We start from the raw sequence: 18,928 nt of genomic DNA, 5'->3' as shown, positions 1-18,928 counted from the left end.
TGACACACGTCAGCGGCCTCCCAGAGGGCAGCGAGCGAGAGAAAGAGTGAGAGCAAGAGAGAGTGAGAGAGAAAAGCAAACAGTGGGTTTTAAGCTCATGTGCGTTTCACGTTGCGTCCGTGAGGGACGTCCAAACGGACTCAGCGTGCACGGTCACATCAAAGCCCCCCACAATTATTACTGCTGAACACACACCCCATAGGCCTCAGCACACACATACTGTACACACAGCTCTAACTTTCATTTATGCAAGGAACTAATCACACATGGCATTTTCCTCTCAGATACCGACACTGAAACCACGCCGACCGGACTCGATTCTATATTTATAGTTCCTCTCAGGCTTTAACATGAGCTATTTTTAAATGAAGCACTTTGGGTTAAGATGAGCGGCTAAAAGCAGTAAAGACATTAAAGTTACATTTCAGGAAGAAATACACAACTAATAACCAAAGGTGTATTCACATTCATCACTCGGGTAGAATTATTAGATATTAGGGATATTAGGGTTTAAAAAGACTTCAACTCAAGTAAAAGTGTAAAACTACTTAAAGTATAAAAGCAAAAGTAATGGAAGGAACACAAATGCCAAAAGCTTAGGCCGCGCCACAGGGGCCTATAGTGCACTACCCCACCTCCCAAAACACATTTTTCTAAAAGCCATAATGAGGATAATGTTATATTTTAAAATTTAATGTTGAAAATTTCGGGATTCACTAGGCTCCCTGTTTCAGCTGCATATATGCCTATACATACATATCAAATACATTAAAGGACCATCTATGTGCACTACTGAGCACTACATGTGTTTCATGGAGCGGAAAATATGATGAGTAGTTGCCTGTATGTATATGCATATGTTTATACTGTTGTTTAGGTTATGTGTATAAGAGTAATGAGGCTATTTTTAAAATGTAAGGATTATAAAGTACAGATAATTGGGTAAAAATGTAAGAAGTAGAATTAATGTCGGCTGAAACATAATCACTCCAGTAAAGTATAGGTAAAGTAGTAATGTAACGACTGTACTTTGTTACTTGACAACTCTGCTAATAACATGACACACAAAACTGCAGATATATAAGTTTAAAAAATATCATAAAGTGCACTAATAAAATGCAAACCTATTTAAAATGATAATATTGTCACAGTCTCAAACAATGTAACAAAAGCAAAGCCTTCACTACTGAGAGTTCATGTAAAAGGACTATTTGTATTTGTCCATTTTTCTCAATTTTTCTTTTGGCAAAACTTCTGTCAAAAATTAGCCACAAGGTTTTGCATTAACAGCAATAACACATTTTATTTGATTTATTGTATTATGTGATTGTGTTAGAAAATTGAAACAGTGTGGACGCTGTTGATGTTATTATGTGACCTGCTTTGCTTCACTCAACATTTTACCGAGCTGCAAGTACTTTTCCTAGGGTGACCCCAACATTAGAGAAGGTGAATCATCACCTTTGTTCACACTTCCATGAAAGCTCTACACCACTGGGGTACATAAATTGTATTTAGAGTCATTTCTGACCCTCAGGACATGATGAGTATACAGAATGTTTAGACCACACAAGGGTTAAAATAGAAAAATAAAAGAAAAGGCCTGCAGTAAGGCCTGCAGTTAGGCCTGGATGCAGCTTGGAAAACCAACAACTGTTCAAGGGTACGGTACAGTTACTGTACATTCCCTAAAGGTACTGCAGATGTATTTTTGAGGGTACACGCAGTAACAGCAGTGTATCCATTTTTCATCCACTGTGCAGCACAATACATTGTTAGACAGAGGTCTTTCAGCATTTTAATCAGGGAATTTTAGTTTAACACTGACAACTTACGTAAAGATTATATTTGACCTTATTTTTGATCATGTCAGCATCCGGTAAATTATAATGGGCTAGATAACCAGATGTTGGAGCAGTAGCTAATTCCAAAAGGGTTCAACTCCATAGCCTGTATGTGTATATATGTTCTTATCAATGCGAACACAACTGCTGGGTCTGACAGCAAAACTCACCATTTCATTTTTATTCTGAATGGTTTATAAAATGTTACATTTAGTCAAAAATTTGGAATCAATTTGTTCATGGCAGAATTTTATATCTATATATAAATTGGCAAAGACATTTTATTTACTGTATTATAATCAGTGTACAGTGTTAACAATAGAACTAAAATTGTTATTGTTAATTAAATAATAAAAATGTTTTTGTTTGGGTAGTCTGCTGAAGGCACTTTGCCAATTAACTTCAGTTTATGTTTCCTACCCTGAAGTCAAGTCCTAACTTTAACACTAAACTTAACCTCCATTCAAAACCTTAGCCAAGCCCTAATCCTGTTCCTTAACTCTAATGCTCGTCCTGACCATCATCCATAGTCCTACACTGTAAAATAAGGGGAACCTAACAAGCAAGTCATTTCTCAGGTTAAACTCACAGAACATTTGTATTGTGTCACACTGTTAGGAATCAACTGACAGATTTTTAACATCTGAACATCTGTAGATAACCTCTAGGAGGATAACCAAACAATAAAATTATTTTTATTTTTATTACATTATTATTATTATTATTATTATTATTATTATTTTTATAGTAATTAAATAACTTTAATGTAGTGATGTTGATGGTGCTATTATTATTACAATACGTTGTATTATACGTGCAAGTCAAGGCACTAGTTTGTGAGTAGGTGAGTTTTAAGGTTAGTGGGAAACATTAATAAAACATTTCAGCCAATCAAAAGAAACGGTGCGCAACATGATTCCACTACTTTTAAATTTTCTCTTTAAATAAAGTCTCATTACATACCAAAACAAATCACTACATCTGCCCTTTCTGCTCCATGCCCTCTGTTGACGAATCTTCAAATAAATAAAAATAATAGGCTTATAGAAGATTAGTTGGATAAAAGAGAAGGGAGCATTATCTGATCAGCACAGATCGTTTTAATCGCAGTCATGTGCTGATTTGACTTTGTGATACATGATGCTAAAATGAGGATACAAAACAGGATCCTGGAATATTTACTTGAGTTCGGTGCTGAGGTGCTTCGAGAATACTGGCTCTATTGTAATGAAGAACTGACAGGAAAGCGTAGCTGGTTTTACAGTGAATAAGAGCACTGTGCTGCAGTGTGTCTGTATGTCGCTTCATGTAGGTCTTTTATTTTTATTATTAGGTTCAGTAAGACATTTATATCCATCACAAAATCAAATGTATTTCTTTTTTTTCTTTTTTTTTAATTTCAGCTGGGTTTTTTTTCAGGTAAAGTAGGCCAGTGCTTTATGATTATTAATTTGTACACCCTACTGAATGAATAACAATCATAAAAGATGGGCTGAAGAAGGATTCCCTGCTCTGCTGAGGACCCACAGCTGAGTTTTCCTTCCCGACTCTCTCTCTCTGCTCTTCTTCTCCTTATTTGTCTCTCTGTCCTCTCTGTCTACTGCACGTCTGTTCTGCTTTAGGTGCCATTTTATTAAAATATCAGTATTTAGAATGGAATAAGGTGTCGACCGACAGAGAATTATTTGCTCTTCTCCAGTTTTACAGCCTGCAGGCTTTAAGTTAAATCTACATACAGTACAATACATTAACATAGCATTAACAGAGTAAAGCAATCAAGTAAACTGTTAAACCCATAGGTGGCAAATTTGTTTTTGGTTGCAAATAAACATACGCATGATACCATGCACCCACAAACAGTATGTGGTATCTAGCTATCTATAGTATAAATGAAGATTAGGCAGTTGTAATTTCTGCAAACAAATGCTCTAAATAGCAATATTTTCATTTGGAATTTAGGGGAAATGTTATCCATGGTTAATGGATGGGAGGAAAACTCTCTCATTGTTTTTTTGGGGCGGCTTAATAGTAACACTGCATGAAAACAAACTAAAACTGGAGTGAATTTAGGAACTTATAAACAACACAAATGTGATAAGGAAACACTTAAGATGGTATTCAGAAATACCCGAATAAGGTCAAATTCACAAATAATGTTGCTATAAGAATATGAGACGATGACCAAAAGCAACTACATAATCTGTCAGTTATCTTAGTTAAGATATCAGTTTATAATTTTGTCATCTTGCGCCTTGCAAATCCTTTCTTAGAACTCTGTCAACTAATTAAATAAACTAGTTTTTTTACATATACATACATACTACATTTTTTACATAGTTTTTTCTTCTTTCACAAAGTACTTCTATATTTTAGTCTAACATAACCAAGCCCACAGTAATAAGCCCAGGCCACTAAAACAAAGCACCTCTACAGTTATTAAAGATAGTTACTCCTGTCACGCAAAGAGCATCCCAGCTTATTCATCCCATTTAACCTGACGTCCCACTTTCGCTGAAGACATGCTGATCTTGGTCCCTGGCCTGCCACTCACACACTCATCTAACAGAGAGGCCTAGTAATACGACGCCTCTGCCTCTGCCTCTCTTTTACTGTCTCTGTCTATCCTCTCTACAGCGGGGTTTTGTCATTAAATCGTGCCGATACGTTTTAACCCATGGCAGTTTAGTTTAATCAGACGAGGCTTATGTAACACATCTTCACTAGAATGAAAGCTGACTCTAGCGGTCAGCAGTGAGGACAGTGCGTCCTGCCTGGAAGCGTCTAAAGGCTCTCACCTACGTCTGCCCCAACGTTCCAACGTCCCAGTCTTACACAGCAGTGATGTCAGGCGGCCTTCCTCGGTGATGTCACTCTGCCTTCCTGACTGCTGATGTGTACTTTGTATACACACAAAGGTGCCAAAAGGACTTCTGGCTATGCAAGCCAAGCCATCTAGTCTACCACTCTGCCAGTGGACAGTGTGTGTCATTCGTAGCCTATTTGTGCTCAAGTTTTTTATGTACAATGATGAATATGAAACCAACTGAACATTTATTATTGGGAATGTTAAAATTATTCCTCTTTTTGCTTGCATAATAGGGACGAGGGGAGTATAAACTGTGACCACAGCCAAAAACAAATCTACTGCTCCTTAGAGCCCCTGTCTTTTGGTTTTAAATATAACAGTTATTTTAAAACTAAAGGTATGCCACAGAATAATCATTTACCAATGTCACATTCCATATATGTATATATTAATGCTGTTGAATTGTAGTTAAATGCGCTAAAACTTGCTACCAGATTGCAGAACGAGTGGCAGTGGCACCGGGGCCGGTGTTGTGAAAGATAAAAAGAATATCTAAATGCTAGCTAACTGTTCAGACTTGATCAGGTCATGAATCTGCTGGTATTTGTAATTAATATTAATATTTTTGGCATGTAAAGTGGTGACACTCTATAGTTTCGATTCATGTATTCACTGGACACAGTTACGCTCTTTGGACTAAAAAAGTCCAGTAAGGAACCAGGTAAATAACGCTGCATTTACCTGCTAGTCTGAAGAGCCTACATCCCACTTGTGAAGTCGGAATCGTGAACAGGTGATGTTTAAGTCCTTGATAAGCGAGTAATCAATTTGCTACAGACAGAATGATAAATAGAACTGTTCTATATCACATTAAATGTATATACATTACAGATGAAAATGTATTTACAAACAACCATTAATAGCAACTACTGTTACAAATGAAGAACTATGTACTATCCAGTACTGATGCTGTCTTCTCCGCCTTGTTAAAGGTTCAAGATCATCTCAACTTGGGACCTCTGGTATGAAAATCATCTCAGAATGTCCCACTGGAATTTACGACTGGAGGGGTGATCATGTTCAGCTTGCAAGTCCGGAACTCGTATTTACCATAATTCCGATAACACGTGCCCGTGGCTTAACTCCAGACTTGTTGTGGCAGCCAAGTTGTTTACATAAAGGTTGTTTACAAAAATGTTAAAGAGGATTTGTGAGGAGATTGTCAAAGGTCCATGCTGTTTTAGCGAATAATGAGGGAATGACAATACAGAAGTGTATGTTGAGCACAGAGCTTAAACTAGAACACAGAGCTTAAGCGAGCAAGCGTGTGGCCGGTACACATGTCAAATGTAACATGCTGGGGGGCGCAGGTTAGATAAACTAGTGGAATCAAAGTAGGTGATTCTGATTGGTTCTTTGGCCGACCTGACATCAGATGGGCCAAATTTAATCCAGCTAAATTTAAATCCAACTGAGGGAAGAAAAAAAGATCACAAAACTATATACTTAGATAAGAATCATAAAAAAGAGTAGACAGAAGAAGAGTAAAGAGTAAAGAGGGTCAGAGAAGGATGTGCATACGGTGTATAAGGGCTACTTGTATGTAGTTTTACACACCAATTATACACAATAATTATAATTCATTTTCATACAGCCATTTTCCAACCTCACTTTTTGCCTCAGAATTAATTAGTCTTGTTTGTTACTGTTCCTTTAAAGCAGCACTACGTGAGCAGTGGTATTTCATTTTACTATAGGGCTCCCCCTGCATTTGGGAAGTAATTTACTTTGACACCACTGCTGTGAATCCTAATCATCCATGGACGGCCAAAAATGTGCTTTTGTTAACAAGCTGAGAAATACGTTTCTGAGACTGGGCATCTGAAGTGAAAGAAGCATGTGGACTGATGCAGTAGAGTCATTTTACAGGGTTGTACACAAATATCACGATTACACAGCATTACACAGAGGTCCCCATGCACCAAACGTATAAAGCACAGTATTAGCTTCCCATCCTCAAGTTACAATGAGGGATCCCATTTTCACTATTACAGTGAAAATACTGTGGTACAGTTGATCATCAAAATGATTTTACAGCTGTTATTTTAAGGTACATTTTTAAATGTAAGGTTGCTGCAGCGTTTCATTCCCCTTAACCGACAAATTCCAAGTCAAACTTCAATATGTAATTTATATATGAATATTCAATAAATGAATATTCAATAAATATTCATTTAATCATCCTTATTTACGTTTACTAAGATATTTACTGTACAAATATTCTTTTTTTATACCATCAAAAATGATAATAGCCAAAATGCCACATATATAATACATATGGATGTTTAATAAATTGATAGTGGATGCATTGCCCTTAAAGACCATACATCATCTCTGCAAAAAACAATTCCATGTAAACGGATGTCATGCAAATATCACAAGCACTGCCACTGAAAAGGCTAAAGCCTGCTGTAAACTCTCTCAGATTTAAACATCAAATTAGAGCTCGCTCAGCAATCACAGCTTGAGCATGCATAGAACACACAGATGCATTCATTACCATATTTGATTAAGCACTGTTGTACAGTAAAAAGCAGCTGTTGTGGAGGACATTTGCTGAATGGTGCTATGCCCCATGCACACACACACACGCACACACATACTCTTTTAAATATTTTTTTTTCTCAAGATAAATATTAATAATAAAGTTGATGCCAACAAATAAATTTATTGGCAAAATAATAATAAAAGACAACAGCAAAAAACACTTATAACAAGTGCTCAGCATAGGTGGAACATCTTCAGTTCTGTTTGAATAGCATCCCAGGTGGCTCCTCATGGTGCTGCTTTAGAGAATATTGCATCAAGACAAATAATATGAAAATAATCTCTGAAAAATCTAAAACATGAGGCGTTTTGATTAAGACTGGGTCACTGTCTTAGTCCATATTTCTAACTGAATACTTTGAATGTCCTCAGTGTTATTGTAATATGTGGAATACGGTAAAATAGAGGATACCCTTCAATATATATACATTTATATATATGTATACGTGTGTGTGTATGTGTGTGTATACAGTGCCTATAAAACATGATTTACCCCCTTGGATATTTTCCCCTTTTTCCTCTTTTAAAATAAATAATTTTTTATTTTAAAAGGGTGTAAATATTTCTGCATATAAATATATATATATATATATATATATATATATATATATATATATGTATATATATATTACTTTTTGTTATAATTTGAATCAGGCAGTTGTTCTTGATATTGTTTATAATTTAATTGTGCTGTTTCATTTCATGATGAATTGGAAATGCTCCAATATTACTTTGAATTAAATATTTTTACATTACATGCCTTGTGAAATGTTTACAATATATATACACATATATAATGTGTGTGTGTGTACATGTGCGTGTGTGTGTGTGTGTGTGTGTGGGAGAGGGTGATTGAGTGTTTGCTGTGGCCTTCTCATACTGTCTGTGTCTCTCATATGTCAGTGTGTATGTTCATAGAAGAAGTGAGAATGGGCAGATGAACACTGGATGCGGGTAATGTTTATTAAAAACTGAAAAATATGAATATGTAAAAAATATGTATATAAAATAAAAATCATTATGAAAAAATTGAAATGATGAAAGTAGAAAGTAGAAAGAATGAAATGACTACTGCTTTGCATTTTCAGAGTTGAATAATCATGCATATGTATGTATAGATTGAGATAGATAGACTGTATGTATAGATTTCTTAATTATACAGTGGGGACCAAAAGAAGTGACAAGCACTTGAGCTGCAGGGATGCCACGCGTTTGTGCAAAAGCCTCTGATGAGAGTCGTCTGAACATGAGATTCAACACAAGAGAATCTGACCTTTTTTCTACAAAAGCAGTCAAGGTCACAAATGTGCTTTTCATTCATTTGTTTACATTTAATAACCTTTCCTTTTGTTTCTTTACATTTGAAATGTTATTATTTCTGATGGTTTAATCAAATGTTCTGTTTTGTGGAGTTTTGCATATGAACTGTTCTATGATAGTGGTGTGTGTGAAGTAAGAGTATAAACATGGTAAGAGTTTGAAATGATCAAGGGAATGTAAACAAATGTGGAGCCTGCTCTCTGAAATGCGAGCGTTATGCATGGCCTGAGATTATTTATCAGCATTAACCACGGCCCGAAGACGTCCCGAGGGGGCACAGATGAATGGCACATCAGAGAGGACGAGCATAGCTAGAAGGGATCGAGCTGAAAGAGGAATTCATGCAGGCAAGAGGCCTAAAAGAAGAAAGCAACAATGTAAGGCAGCGCGGACGTGTGCTGGCTGGAGAAACACGTCACTTACTCTGTGTTTACTCTGTAATATCCATAAGCTGTGGAGCGGCATTGTGCTGTGGTGTGGGATGAGGCAAAGCACCTGGCCTGAAGTAAAAACTGACCTACAGAACTGTGCTATAATCGCCCTCAGCAGTCGTGGTTTTGCTGGAAGGGTAAAAGTAACATCTTGGTGCGTCTTTCAAGATCTGGAAGTCCCTTACACCTATTTACAAGGGAGGAAATAGGCCAACTCTCCTTTAAAAAGAGTAACTCTCTCAATTACAAAATAAAGGAAGTGGACTCTCTGCTTTTGGCCGGGCTTGCCAGAGAGAGGCCTCGTCAGAACAATGGTGAACAATTTAGCTCCAGATATTGAGATACGGTTTACAAAGCTGAGGAACAGTGGCTGTTCACTGTTACATATAAAGGGTCTCTGAGGAACCATTGGAGGCTCTTCAATTTGAACTGTGGAGGAACCTCCTAAGATGCTTTTAGAAGAAAAACGTTCCTTGAAGGTTCCTCAAAGCACCTTAAGAGGTTCCTTCACAGTTTCAAAATGAAGAACTTTCAAACGTTCCTCAAGGAACCTCTACTTTTGTCAGTGTACTGTACATGGAAAAGTCTCCATGTTGTCTTTTTCTGCTTAGTCGATTCAGGTTACTAATTTGTCAACACAAAGGGGCGTAAATGGAAGAGATGCCTCACCACAGCAGATCAGATGAATGTGACAAATATGACACGCTGAAAATGAATCACAAAAAGAACGATGTTAAATTAGTGTGTGTGTGTGTGTGTGGCTACATATCTGAAAGATTAGATGTGCAGTATTCGATAATAGATGTGCAGTATTAGTACCATTTATTTATATCAGCCCTTCCACACTGTAATGCTTTGAGGTGAGAAAGGCTGAACGAAATACAGCCCACACTAAAGAGACATCGCCTCGAACAGAGTGACCCAAAAGAGACATGTATGTGATGAGTGAGGTCATCAGGTCCATTCTGAACACGTCAATACAACCCTGCAGAACTGATACTACTGTTCTCCTGTCCTGGACACTTAGCTCTGAACACACACACACACACATACTGACACATGCATGAAACTGTTTAAGATAGTAGGCAGAAGCCTTAAGATATTTTTTTATCATCAAAACGGCCCTTTCCTCATTTTTAAGCTGATAGACTTTGGTGCAGTGTGTAAACAGGATAACTGTCTGGCATCGGAGCTGCAAAAACTGCCCGTTTTCAACGCAATGCTTCTGAGATGTCCCAAAATCCAAACACATTAGCGCACATATTCAGTCCACCATTGTTCATCTATACTGCAGCTATAAGAAGGGTTTCAGCCTGGACTGCTTTTTGAACAACACACAGTACAGGGCAGCCAATCGGAACAGAGCAAGGGCCTTCTAGGCTTTCAGAGATGGTCAAATGAATTACACAATTACAAAACACAAATGTTTTATAAAATCTCAATAGACTCTTTATTGCATTGGTCATTTTTGGTGAACAATAAAAATCTAAATTGTCCAATCAGGATTTTGATTCCTGTGGTGTCATACAGCTAAAGCAACTCTCCCATTGGTTAGGACTTCACGAGCAGAACTGAAGGACCTAAACACATCAGATTAACCACCAACATCATTTGGATCTAATGGTGGAATCAACCAGTTTGATGTACAGTGTGTGAGAAGAAAGGTCGCTCTGGGCACTCTGACTGAAATCGTTCCCTATTTTAATGGGTATGTTGGCCGAATCATAGTGAAAAGTGAAAGCATGATTTTGAGGGCACTACAACAAAGACATAGAGCACGAGAGGGAGTGTTTTATTACTGAAATAACAGCCGCGCTGCCGTTTCATGATAACACACAACCTTCAGTGTTCTATTGCTTGTATACAACAGTTTGAGAAATAATTACAGTAGAAAAATAAATAAATAAAGACATGATTGTAGCGTTTGATATGGTTTTAGCATTTCCTTCCATCAAATAATAGTCCCTCAGCAAACAGCGTGCTGCTGCATCACAGAAACTAACTCCACTCACTCACTGAACAGCCTGCAGCTCCTTCTCCAGCTTCTTACACAGACCAGCAACTTAAACTACATTTCCCACCCACACGTTTTCTGGTCCGTTTGCGTGGTCAGAACTAACTGTTGTATAATCTCCCACAATGCACTCAGAATTTATAGTAAACATCAGCTGAAGGTGGACCAGAATGCATGACAAGTCTCTTCTTACTAAAAAACAGCCAGCAGAAGGGGAGGCTTGTGTTTCTAAACAACTTAACGGTCAAAGATTATTCTCTAATCAGCGCAAGTACCTTTATTAATTCAGTTTGTGTTCGTATGAAGCTTTAAACACTGCTCAGCCGCTTACGTCTTTATTCATGCGACTGGTGCTGACGTATGCTGATGATGAGGAAGTGTTTTTTCTCTCGTTTTATTTATTTATTTTTTGGACCCTATTTATGGCCCGAGCTATAGTCCTAGGTCTAATCACGGTTTGGCACAAAATTGACATACATCAGTCTTAAAGGTACAGTAAGCAGAAGATTTGTTTTATGAAAAAGATGTGTTTTAGGGGTCTTTTACTGAGTAGTTTCTTCATTAGCTAAATCCTATTTTGCAAAAATAGTATGTCACATATGCTTAATGTAGTCATATTTAAAAAACATAATCAACGAAATAAATGAAAGTTCAGTGATTAGCAACATCATATTTCCTTCCCCACACGTGCCAGTCATTTTGAATGACAGAATAAAAAAATAATTATTACATCATTCATTTAATATCACAAGCCCTCTTGTGGTTTGGGGGCACTAAACAACAGTTTGTACTGCTCACAGCGAGAAACGGCCCCCGATTGTCTTTGAGCAGCACGCTTATCCTCATGATAGCACGGCATCTCTGCCCAGCAGCTGATAGAACTGTGGGAGTAACGCAGCTTGTAGACTATGTGGATATAACTATGACTATATGCAGCCTGTGCATTCTGTGGCTATCACGCTGTGGATACCTGTGAATCAGTGGTGGGTAGAAAAGGGGCTAGTCTTATTCTCTCATTCTCTCAACAAGTACTTAGGTAAGACTCTTCTGAATTTGTACTTATTTGTGTGTGTGTGTGTTTTTAATGATATCTTTACTTCCTCGAGGACATTTATGATGAAAGTAACCTATTAATGAGTTTAAACATGACTGATTATTGTCCCTAAGTGGTTCTGTTTAGTTCTTCTGTAGGTTTAAAGAAGTACTTTACTTTTTAGGTTAGAGTTATTCATTCATTAGGAGTAACTTCTGAATAATGGGTTTAGGCTCCTCTTCGGGCTGTGGATGTCGTGCGCATTGTGGATGATCCCAGAGTGACCCTACACTGGATATTTGCTGTTAATTTGTCGCCATCTAGTGTTCATATGGGTTAAGTATATCTACTCGCTCTGTCTCAAACTACCATGACCACAATGCTCTGCGCTCTGCTGACTGCTTAGTATCGCGAGAACAAGATGACCCGGAGAACGGGATCAGGAATACAGCCACGGCAACGCTCCCTGTTCTAGCCACGGCGTTTAACCTAGCAGACCGTAGATCTGGATTTACCTGTAAAATTATTTATTTCTTCTGTTTTATTTGTACTGAATTAGACTAAAGCCCGACTCGGCCTATCAGCGCATTTATCGTCAGAAACGTCCATTTTGGCCGTGCTCCACGCTGAGGATCGGTATAGCACTATGTGGATCGGTACCCACTATCCTCTCAAACGTTGGAAGAGGCTCATATGATTCAGACAACATTACTTACATCTAAACACAGGAAAGATTTACGACCAAATAAGTCCAGATATTTTATGATATTTTATAATTTTTTTAATTAGCTATTTTTATTTTTTATTTGATGTAGCTAGCTAGTTTTGAAGATTTAATACCACTGTTCTGTGAATTCTGTGGCACCTGATTTAAATGTGTGTGGTTTGTGTGTGTATATATGTGTATATAAATAAATATAAAATATTATGATAGCCTACGTGACTTATTAGCAAGTCAGAAAGTGCTGTAAGTTTTTAAACAGTATTTTAAGCCCATCACCATATCAGATGTTAAAAATAACAATTACTAAGGTCATAATAAATCAGTTTTGGTCGAGATTGATTCTCACACGTTTGAAACACTGAAGCAAATAACAGTTATCTACGAATGTGTATAATAAAACGAGCAAAATTAACATGAGCATGTTTATAAAAACACGGATCATATACGACGCACGCGTTGTGCGCCTGCGCAGTAACCGTCGGTAGGACGGCTCAAAGGGTAGGACACCCCGACGCCAGAAATCCCCTGTAGTATTTCCTCTGATCTGCAGCCCTTCCTGACCTGGCAGACAAAGGCAGACGTTCAGTTCACACGCAGTGCAGTTTAAAGCCTTTGTGAAAGCATTTAAAATGTCATTAGGCAGCTGGTTTTTCTATCTGCTGCTAGTTTGGAAAATTAAAGACTGATGTAGCCTGTCAGCAATCCAGTCCTCGGATTCCCGGCAGTGTTTTGTTTTTATTCAGTCTGATAAGTAGTTGTCTTATGAACCAGGCACACTCACACTAGCTCTCTCTCTCTCTCTCTCTCTCTCTCTCTCTCTCTCACACACACACACACACTCACACTAGCTCTCTCTCTCTCTCTCTCTCTCTCTCACACACACACACACTCACACTAGCTCTCTCTCTCTCTCTCTCACACACACACACACACACTCACACTAGCTCTCTCTCTCTCTCACACACACACACACACTCACACTAGCTCTCTCTCTCTCACACACACACACACACACACACACTAGCTCTCTCTCTCTCACACACACACAGTAACTCTGTTCACACAGCCGAGCTCCGTGCCAACGCTATGACGTCAGAACTGTGGCAACCACAATGCGATCTGTCTGTGCTCACACAGCCTGCCCTCAGCTCTCCTCTCCCTTTCTCTGAAACCAGAGATTAAAAATGACAGACTGATTCATTAATTTACAGATTTCTAAAATCCTAAAGCCACGATAAACGCGCCCTTCGTTCACGACGTGATAAAAACGAGCCCGTAGACAGTAAAGCTGCTCCGCCAGACTGCGGTAGGCTAAGCCTATCTGATGCTCAGTGTTATCTATTCAGAAGGGACAGCCCTTTAACCCTAATGCCACCCGTTAATGAATTCTTTTGGGAAGGAGTTTGTGCATAAGTGGTTGGTGATAAATTGACTGTACAGGATCATTGGTGCTGCAATTTATCCTCCAATCCACGTGTCACAAAAAAACAAAAAGTCGAGCTGACCCTGACTTTAACCTCCTTCTGGACCAGAACTGTAGATTCCAGCCATATGTCTGTAGCATGTTCCAGACACACTTTCTTCTGCCATGCTTACTCTGTATAATGCTGCTGCTGTCTCTTGGTTAGTCAGCATACACAATGCCTTAGGCCAAATCCTTAATAACATCCTGGCTCCATACAGGTCGGAGACTCTGATGACATGAGGATGCTGGACCCAAGTCTTATATACTCTAATATAAGTTCATAACTAAATAACTGAACTTTGGATGGAGGACAATGCCTGAAGCATCTTCTCTTTCCAGTCTAACATCATGTCATCATGTTCAGCAGTGAGATGGACAGAGAGGAAGACGGGGTGGAGCAGGGGAGTTGTGAGAGGAGGGGGGGGGGGCAAACAAGACTACAGTTGCCAACGTTGTAGTCTTACATCACTACAGTTCCCACAATACCATGCAAATCCAAGGGCTTACAGCATAAGGTTTGCAGGTGGCATGTGCACTTGTAAAACCTTATATACCCTAATAGCACGTACTGTCTGTTCTCTGTGCAACTGCATGCAACAAACCGCAACCGCCATACCATGACAGTTCAGTGCAGATACACGTACCGCTACACCCCTATACCACTCCTTTGTCAGCTCTTGCAGGACGTTGGGGGTCTTGCTGTTACATTGGGGTCTGCTTTGCGTTTCTGGTCTGCAACCGTTATTCATCCATTTTCTTGGCCTTCCAGATTTTGCCTTTACTTTCAGTTATTTCCCTGGACCCTGAAAATTGTGAGCTTGAGGTGGAGCTTTCATAATCTTTTACTTCAGCTCGTGAATGAGGTGATGAAACTGTACATAATGAAGAGCATCCAGCCCAATGTTGGCCTTTATGTCCGAAACAAAGGACATCTGTGGCATGAACACAAAAAAAGACACATCTGCCGTGTAAAGTTTTGATGTTTACAATTCAAATTTTCATGCTGTTTGTTCCTATCTTGCTATCTGTGCAACAACCTTACAACTTACTCAAGCTCTGCCCAGGATAAGGACCACCCAATCAACACTTAAGGGGCAAATATCCTGTTAAATACATTGGTTATATTATTGGATGTTGGAAAGTTATTTATGGGAAGTTAAATGTATATTGTGTGGGTTATCTAACTAGAAATTTGAGTATTTCCTACATCTTACACTGTATATGCAAAGCCAAGAACTGTTCGAAAACCAGGAGTCCAAAAAATTAGCCCGTCTAAACTTGTTCTACAGCAAAGCAAGCTCTGTGCTTGTGATGTCTTTGTGTTAGTGCTCAAGCAGTGTATTTTCCTGCATTGCTCACTGGTGCCAGATTTTTAACTAATGGCTAAAATGCCTTAAAATAACATTCCCTATGAATGTCAAATCTAGTCTAGAAATCTGGAAGCCATTTATGTAGAACAAGAAAGAAAGGCTCTTTCCTTCCGTTCAGTGAACGGCATTTTTAATTGCATGGAAGTGGCTGATGTTGTGTTTACCATTTTATAATGAATGTGCTTTCTTTGGTTGTGCGAGGAGACAGGCTGATTTCGTCTCTGGGTAAGGGATGCAGCGCTGTCTCGGCTTCCATGGGAAACTGTGTGGCGTGCTCTGAGTTGCAACCTGGGGAGAATTCCCCTCATGGACAGGTCAAGCCTTCACTCCAGCAGCAGAGACAAAAAGGCCTTTGTGGTCCCTGATATGAATCTCAATGCCCCTCTTTCTAAGCCTCCTCTCCTTACCCCAGCCACAGCAATCGTGGCGAGGAAGGGTCCGATGAGAAAAAATGCCAGCCTGAAACAGAGGGGCGTCAGTAAATTCAGCACTTGCAAGGCTGCTTTGTGTTGGGGCGTTTGCCTGCCGTGAGCTATTTCTTCCACAGTGCTCTAGGAATGAAAGGGAAGGAGGACTTTTGTGTGATGCCAGGCAGCGCTCATTGCGTCTGACCCGTTTCTGTGCCTTTTACCTCAGGAGAGCAGCGATATTTCATGTGTGCTTTGTGTTACAGGGTCTCTGTTGAGTTCGAACGTACCTTATATGGGCATGTGGTCATGCTGCAACATGTCCGCCCCATGTGGCACCCATGATGCAGATGCCACGCTCTCCAGGCTAAAGGAAGTGCCCACTTCCCCCGTTCACGTCTGCCAAGGGAAACTCACGTTCTGGCTTGGCATCAAAGAACATAGCCAACACAGCTCAAATGCTGGGTCACACAATGTGTGTAAACAGCATAACCCATCCCCCCACACTCCCTCGGACACCCGGAGCGAGGCCCACTTGCGCCAACCTAAACAGGCCGGCCTTCGCAGGGCTTTCACACAGCAGCACAGGGCCAGCCTGTAAAGGGGGGGAGGGCGGAGCAAATACGAGGTGGACTACGGTGTGTCGTCATTCGAATTTAGACCCAAAACAACGCTAACAAAGCCGCCCCAGTGAGGATCCTGGACCTCGTCTCAGGGCCGAGCAATAGGTCTGACATAACGGAGGGGAACTGTGAGGGGGCTTGCAGAAGATATAGAAGATGCAGAGACCAAGAGGAGAGACAAACACACCTTAGTCTCATAATGTCTCCAATGTGGATACACTGCCAGCATGCTGTATTACGGCTGAACATAGTTAGAGGTGACATGATACCGATACTGATATTACACTATTCACAAACTGTTACTTTTTAAAATCAGCCTCTTTGATGTGCTATTGACACTCTACTACCCCTCAGGCTAGACTTGTTTAATCATTGGATCGAGTTCATTCATCGATATCTGATCCAGCATTCTCTGCATTTTGACCCAATACCGAGACCCATGATATTGCCTGAGTAATGCCATGGAGGTCCACTGACTTTCAGTGCCTACATGTGAAGCCCCTGAGGCCTGCTCAGGCTTTAAGACCCTCCTCTCAGCACTCACCGGGTGCTCGCTCACTGACTGAGCCGCACTTCTCTGAATGACGTAATTAAGCCTTGGACCTTGGAGAGGAAAACCCAACCTACGTTGACCTCACTCTCTCCTCACTCAGCCCACCTCACTTCCCAAACCGTTTCCACGAGCTCTGGCCCTTGATAAGGTTGTGCGTGAATCCACGAGCAGCATCACCACCATCATCATCATCATCATCACCATCACCATCACCATCACCCACATGGCGGTTTAACCCAAAGCAAACTGCCTCGGTCCTGACCGGCCCCGAGTTCGTACCTTGTTCATCGCAGGAATCCTCGGCGCTCGCGAGGTCTCCTCCTCTTCCTCCTCCTCCTCCTCCTCCTCTTTCCTCTCCTCCTTCGTCTGGAGTTTTGCGTTTCTTCGACATGGGGCGACTCGATACGGGATGCTTCAGTCGCGTGCGACTCTTTCACACGCACGCGCGCGCGCTTGTTCTCTCTCTCTCTCTCTCTCTCTGTGTCTCTTTCTTTCTCTGTCCCTTTAACTCACTCACTCACTCACTCACCCGCGCGGATCTAGGCACGCGCGCGTGCGTTTGGTCCGGGTGGCGGGAAAAAACGGAAGGCGGGAGCGCGCGCGCCCCCCTCGCGTCTCGCGCAGCCTCGGGAGTGGGCAGGTGCGCGGATGCAGGCGCTTGGACGAGTTACTACTACTACGAGAGAGGGGGGAGGTGTGTGGGTTGGGAGGGCAACGCAGAAAACGTGGATTTGGACGCGGGTCTCGAGCAGAAGGCACCCTCTAGAAGCGTGAGCCGCGGGTGGGTCACGTGGCTCCAGGATTACAGCGCAGCGAGAAGGGGGGAAATCCCTGCTTTAAAACGGGCGAAGTTTGGGGGCGCCGTACCGGACATCTCCCCCTCTCCCTCTCCCTCTCTCTCTCTCTCTCTCTCTGCTCAGATCACAGGTGGGACCGAACCCTCTCGTGCACCGTGCACCGCTAAAGCACCTGTAACATCTGGAGCACCTGTAGCTGCCAGCAGAGCCACTGGGTGGTCTCATCCCTCCACGCCCTTGTGGTTCCTCTTCAGCCCCGCGCGACATCGGCTGACCGCCTCCGCGTCCCTCTCGCTCTCGCTCTGGCGCTCGCGCTCCAACTCATGGCCCCGCGCGTCCGTTACTCGCTCTTCGCCGGACTTGTCTACCTGGCGGTTGCTCGAGCGCGCCAGCATGGTCGGTCCCGGCTGCTCCCCCTCCCGCGCGTGGGGAGTTTGTTGGATGTTTTGTGATTGTTGTTCTTCTGCACCCCTGTGTTGTTCGAGCGCGCGGAGACTGTGGACTTTTCCTTTCCCGGCTCCATCAGCAGCGCGACCGGCTTTTTCCCTTCGCGAGCGCGTGACGTCAGCAAACCTCCTCCGCACGCGGAGCCAGACGGGAGCGAGAGATCAGCACTGAGAGTTTACGCAAGCAGCGAGAGCCTTGCACGCGCTGCACACGTCTGCAGGGGCGACGTCAGGAACTGAGACAAAAGGCGAGAAGAAAAAAGGGGGGACGGTTTGCACGTGCAACAGAAAAAGGGTGCATTTCCTTCTCCACGTTGCCAGGATTAGAGATGCTGTCCAGATTTTGATTTAGCACGTGCATCTAAAAGTGTTTCTAATACCAGTGCATCCACAGAGCCCTTGGAGACACACACACACACACACTGAACTGCATATCACATACACACACACTGACCCTTCTCCCACATCAGGTCCTGCAGCCTGGGTAG

General features: G+C 41.3%; 1 protein-coding gene across 2 annotated transcripts in view; it reads right to left on the bottom strand.

Moving 5' to 3' along the window:
• The window catches only part of pde10a (phosphodiesterase 10A), a 115,239-nt gene extending 96,721 nt beyond the window's left edge, over nt 1–18,518 (bottom strand). For both annotated transcript variants that reach the window (XM_072677617.1, XM_072677620.1), the window contains exon 1: nt 17,477–18,518. In XM_072677617.1, the coding sequence (XP_072533718.1) occupies nt 17,477–17,588 (112 nt within the window). In that variant the 5' untranslated portion in view covers nt 17,589–18,518. The remainder of the gene's footprint in view (nt 1–17,476) is intronic.
• Nucleotides 18,519–18,928: the final 410 nt, after the last annotated feature.

The sequence above is a fragment of the Salminus brasiliensis genome, chromosome 4 (assembly GCF_030463535.1).
Source record: "Salminus brasiliensis chromosome 4, fSalBra1.hap2, whole genome shotgun sequence".
Taxonomy (NCBI): domain Eukaryota; kingdom Metazoa; phylum Chordata; class Actinopteri; order Characiformes; family Bryconidae; genus Salminus; species Salminus brasiliensis.
Note: the sequence above shows the minus strand (reverse complement) of the source record. Positions and strands in the feature narration are given on the sequence as shown.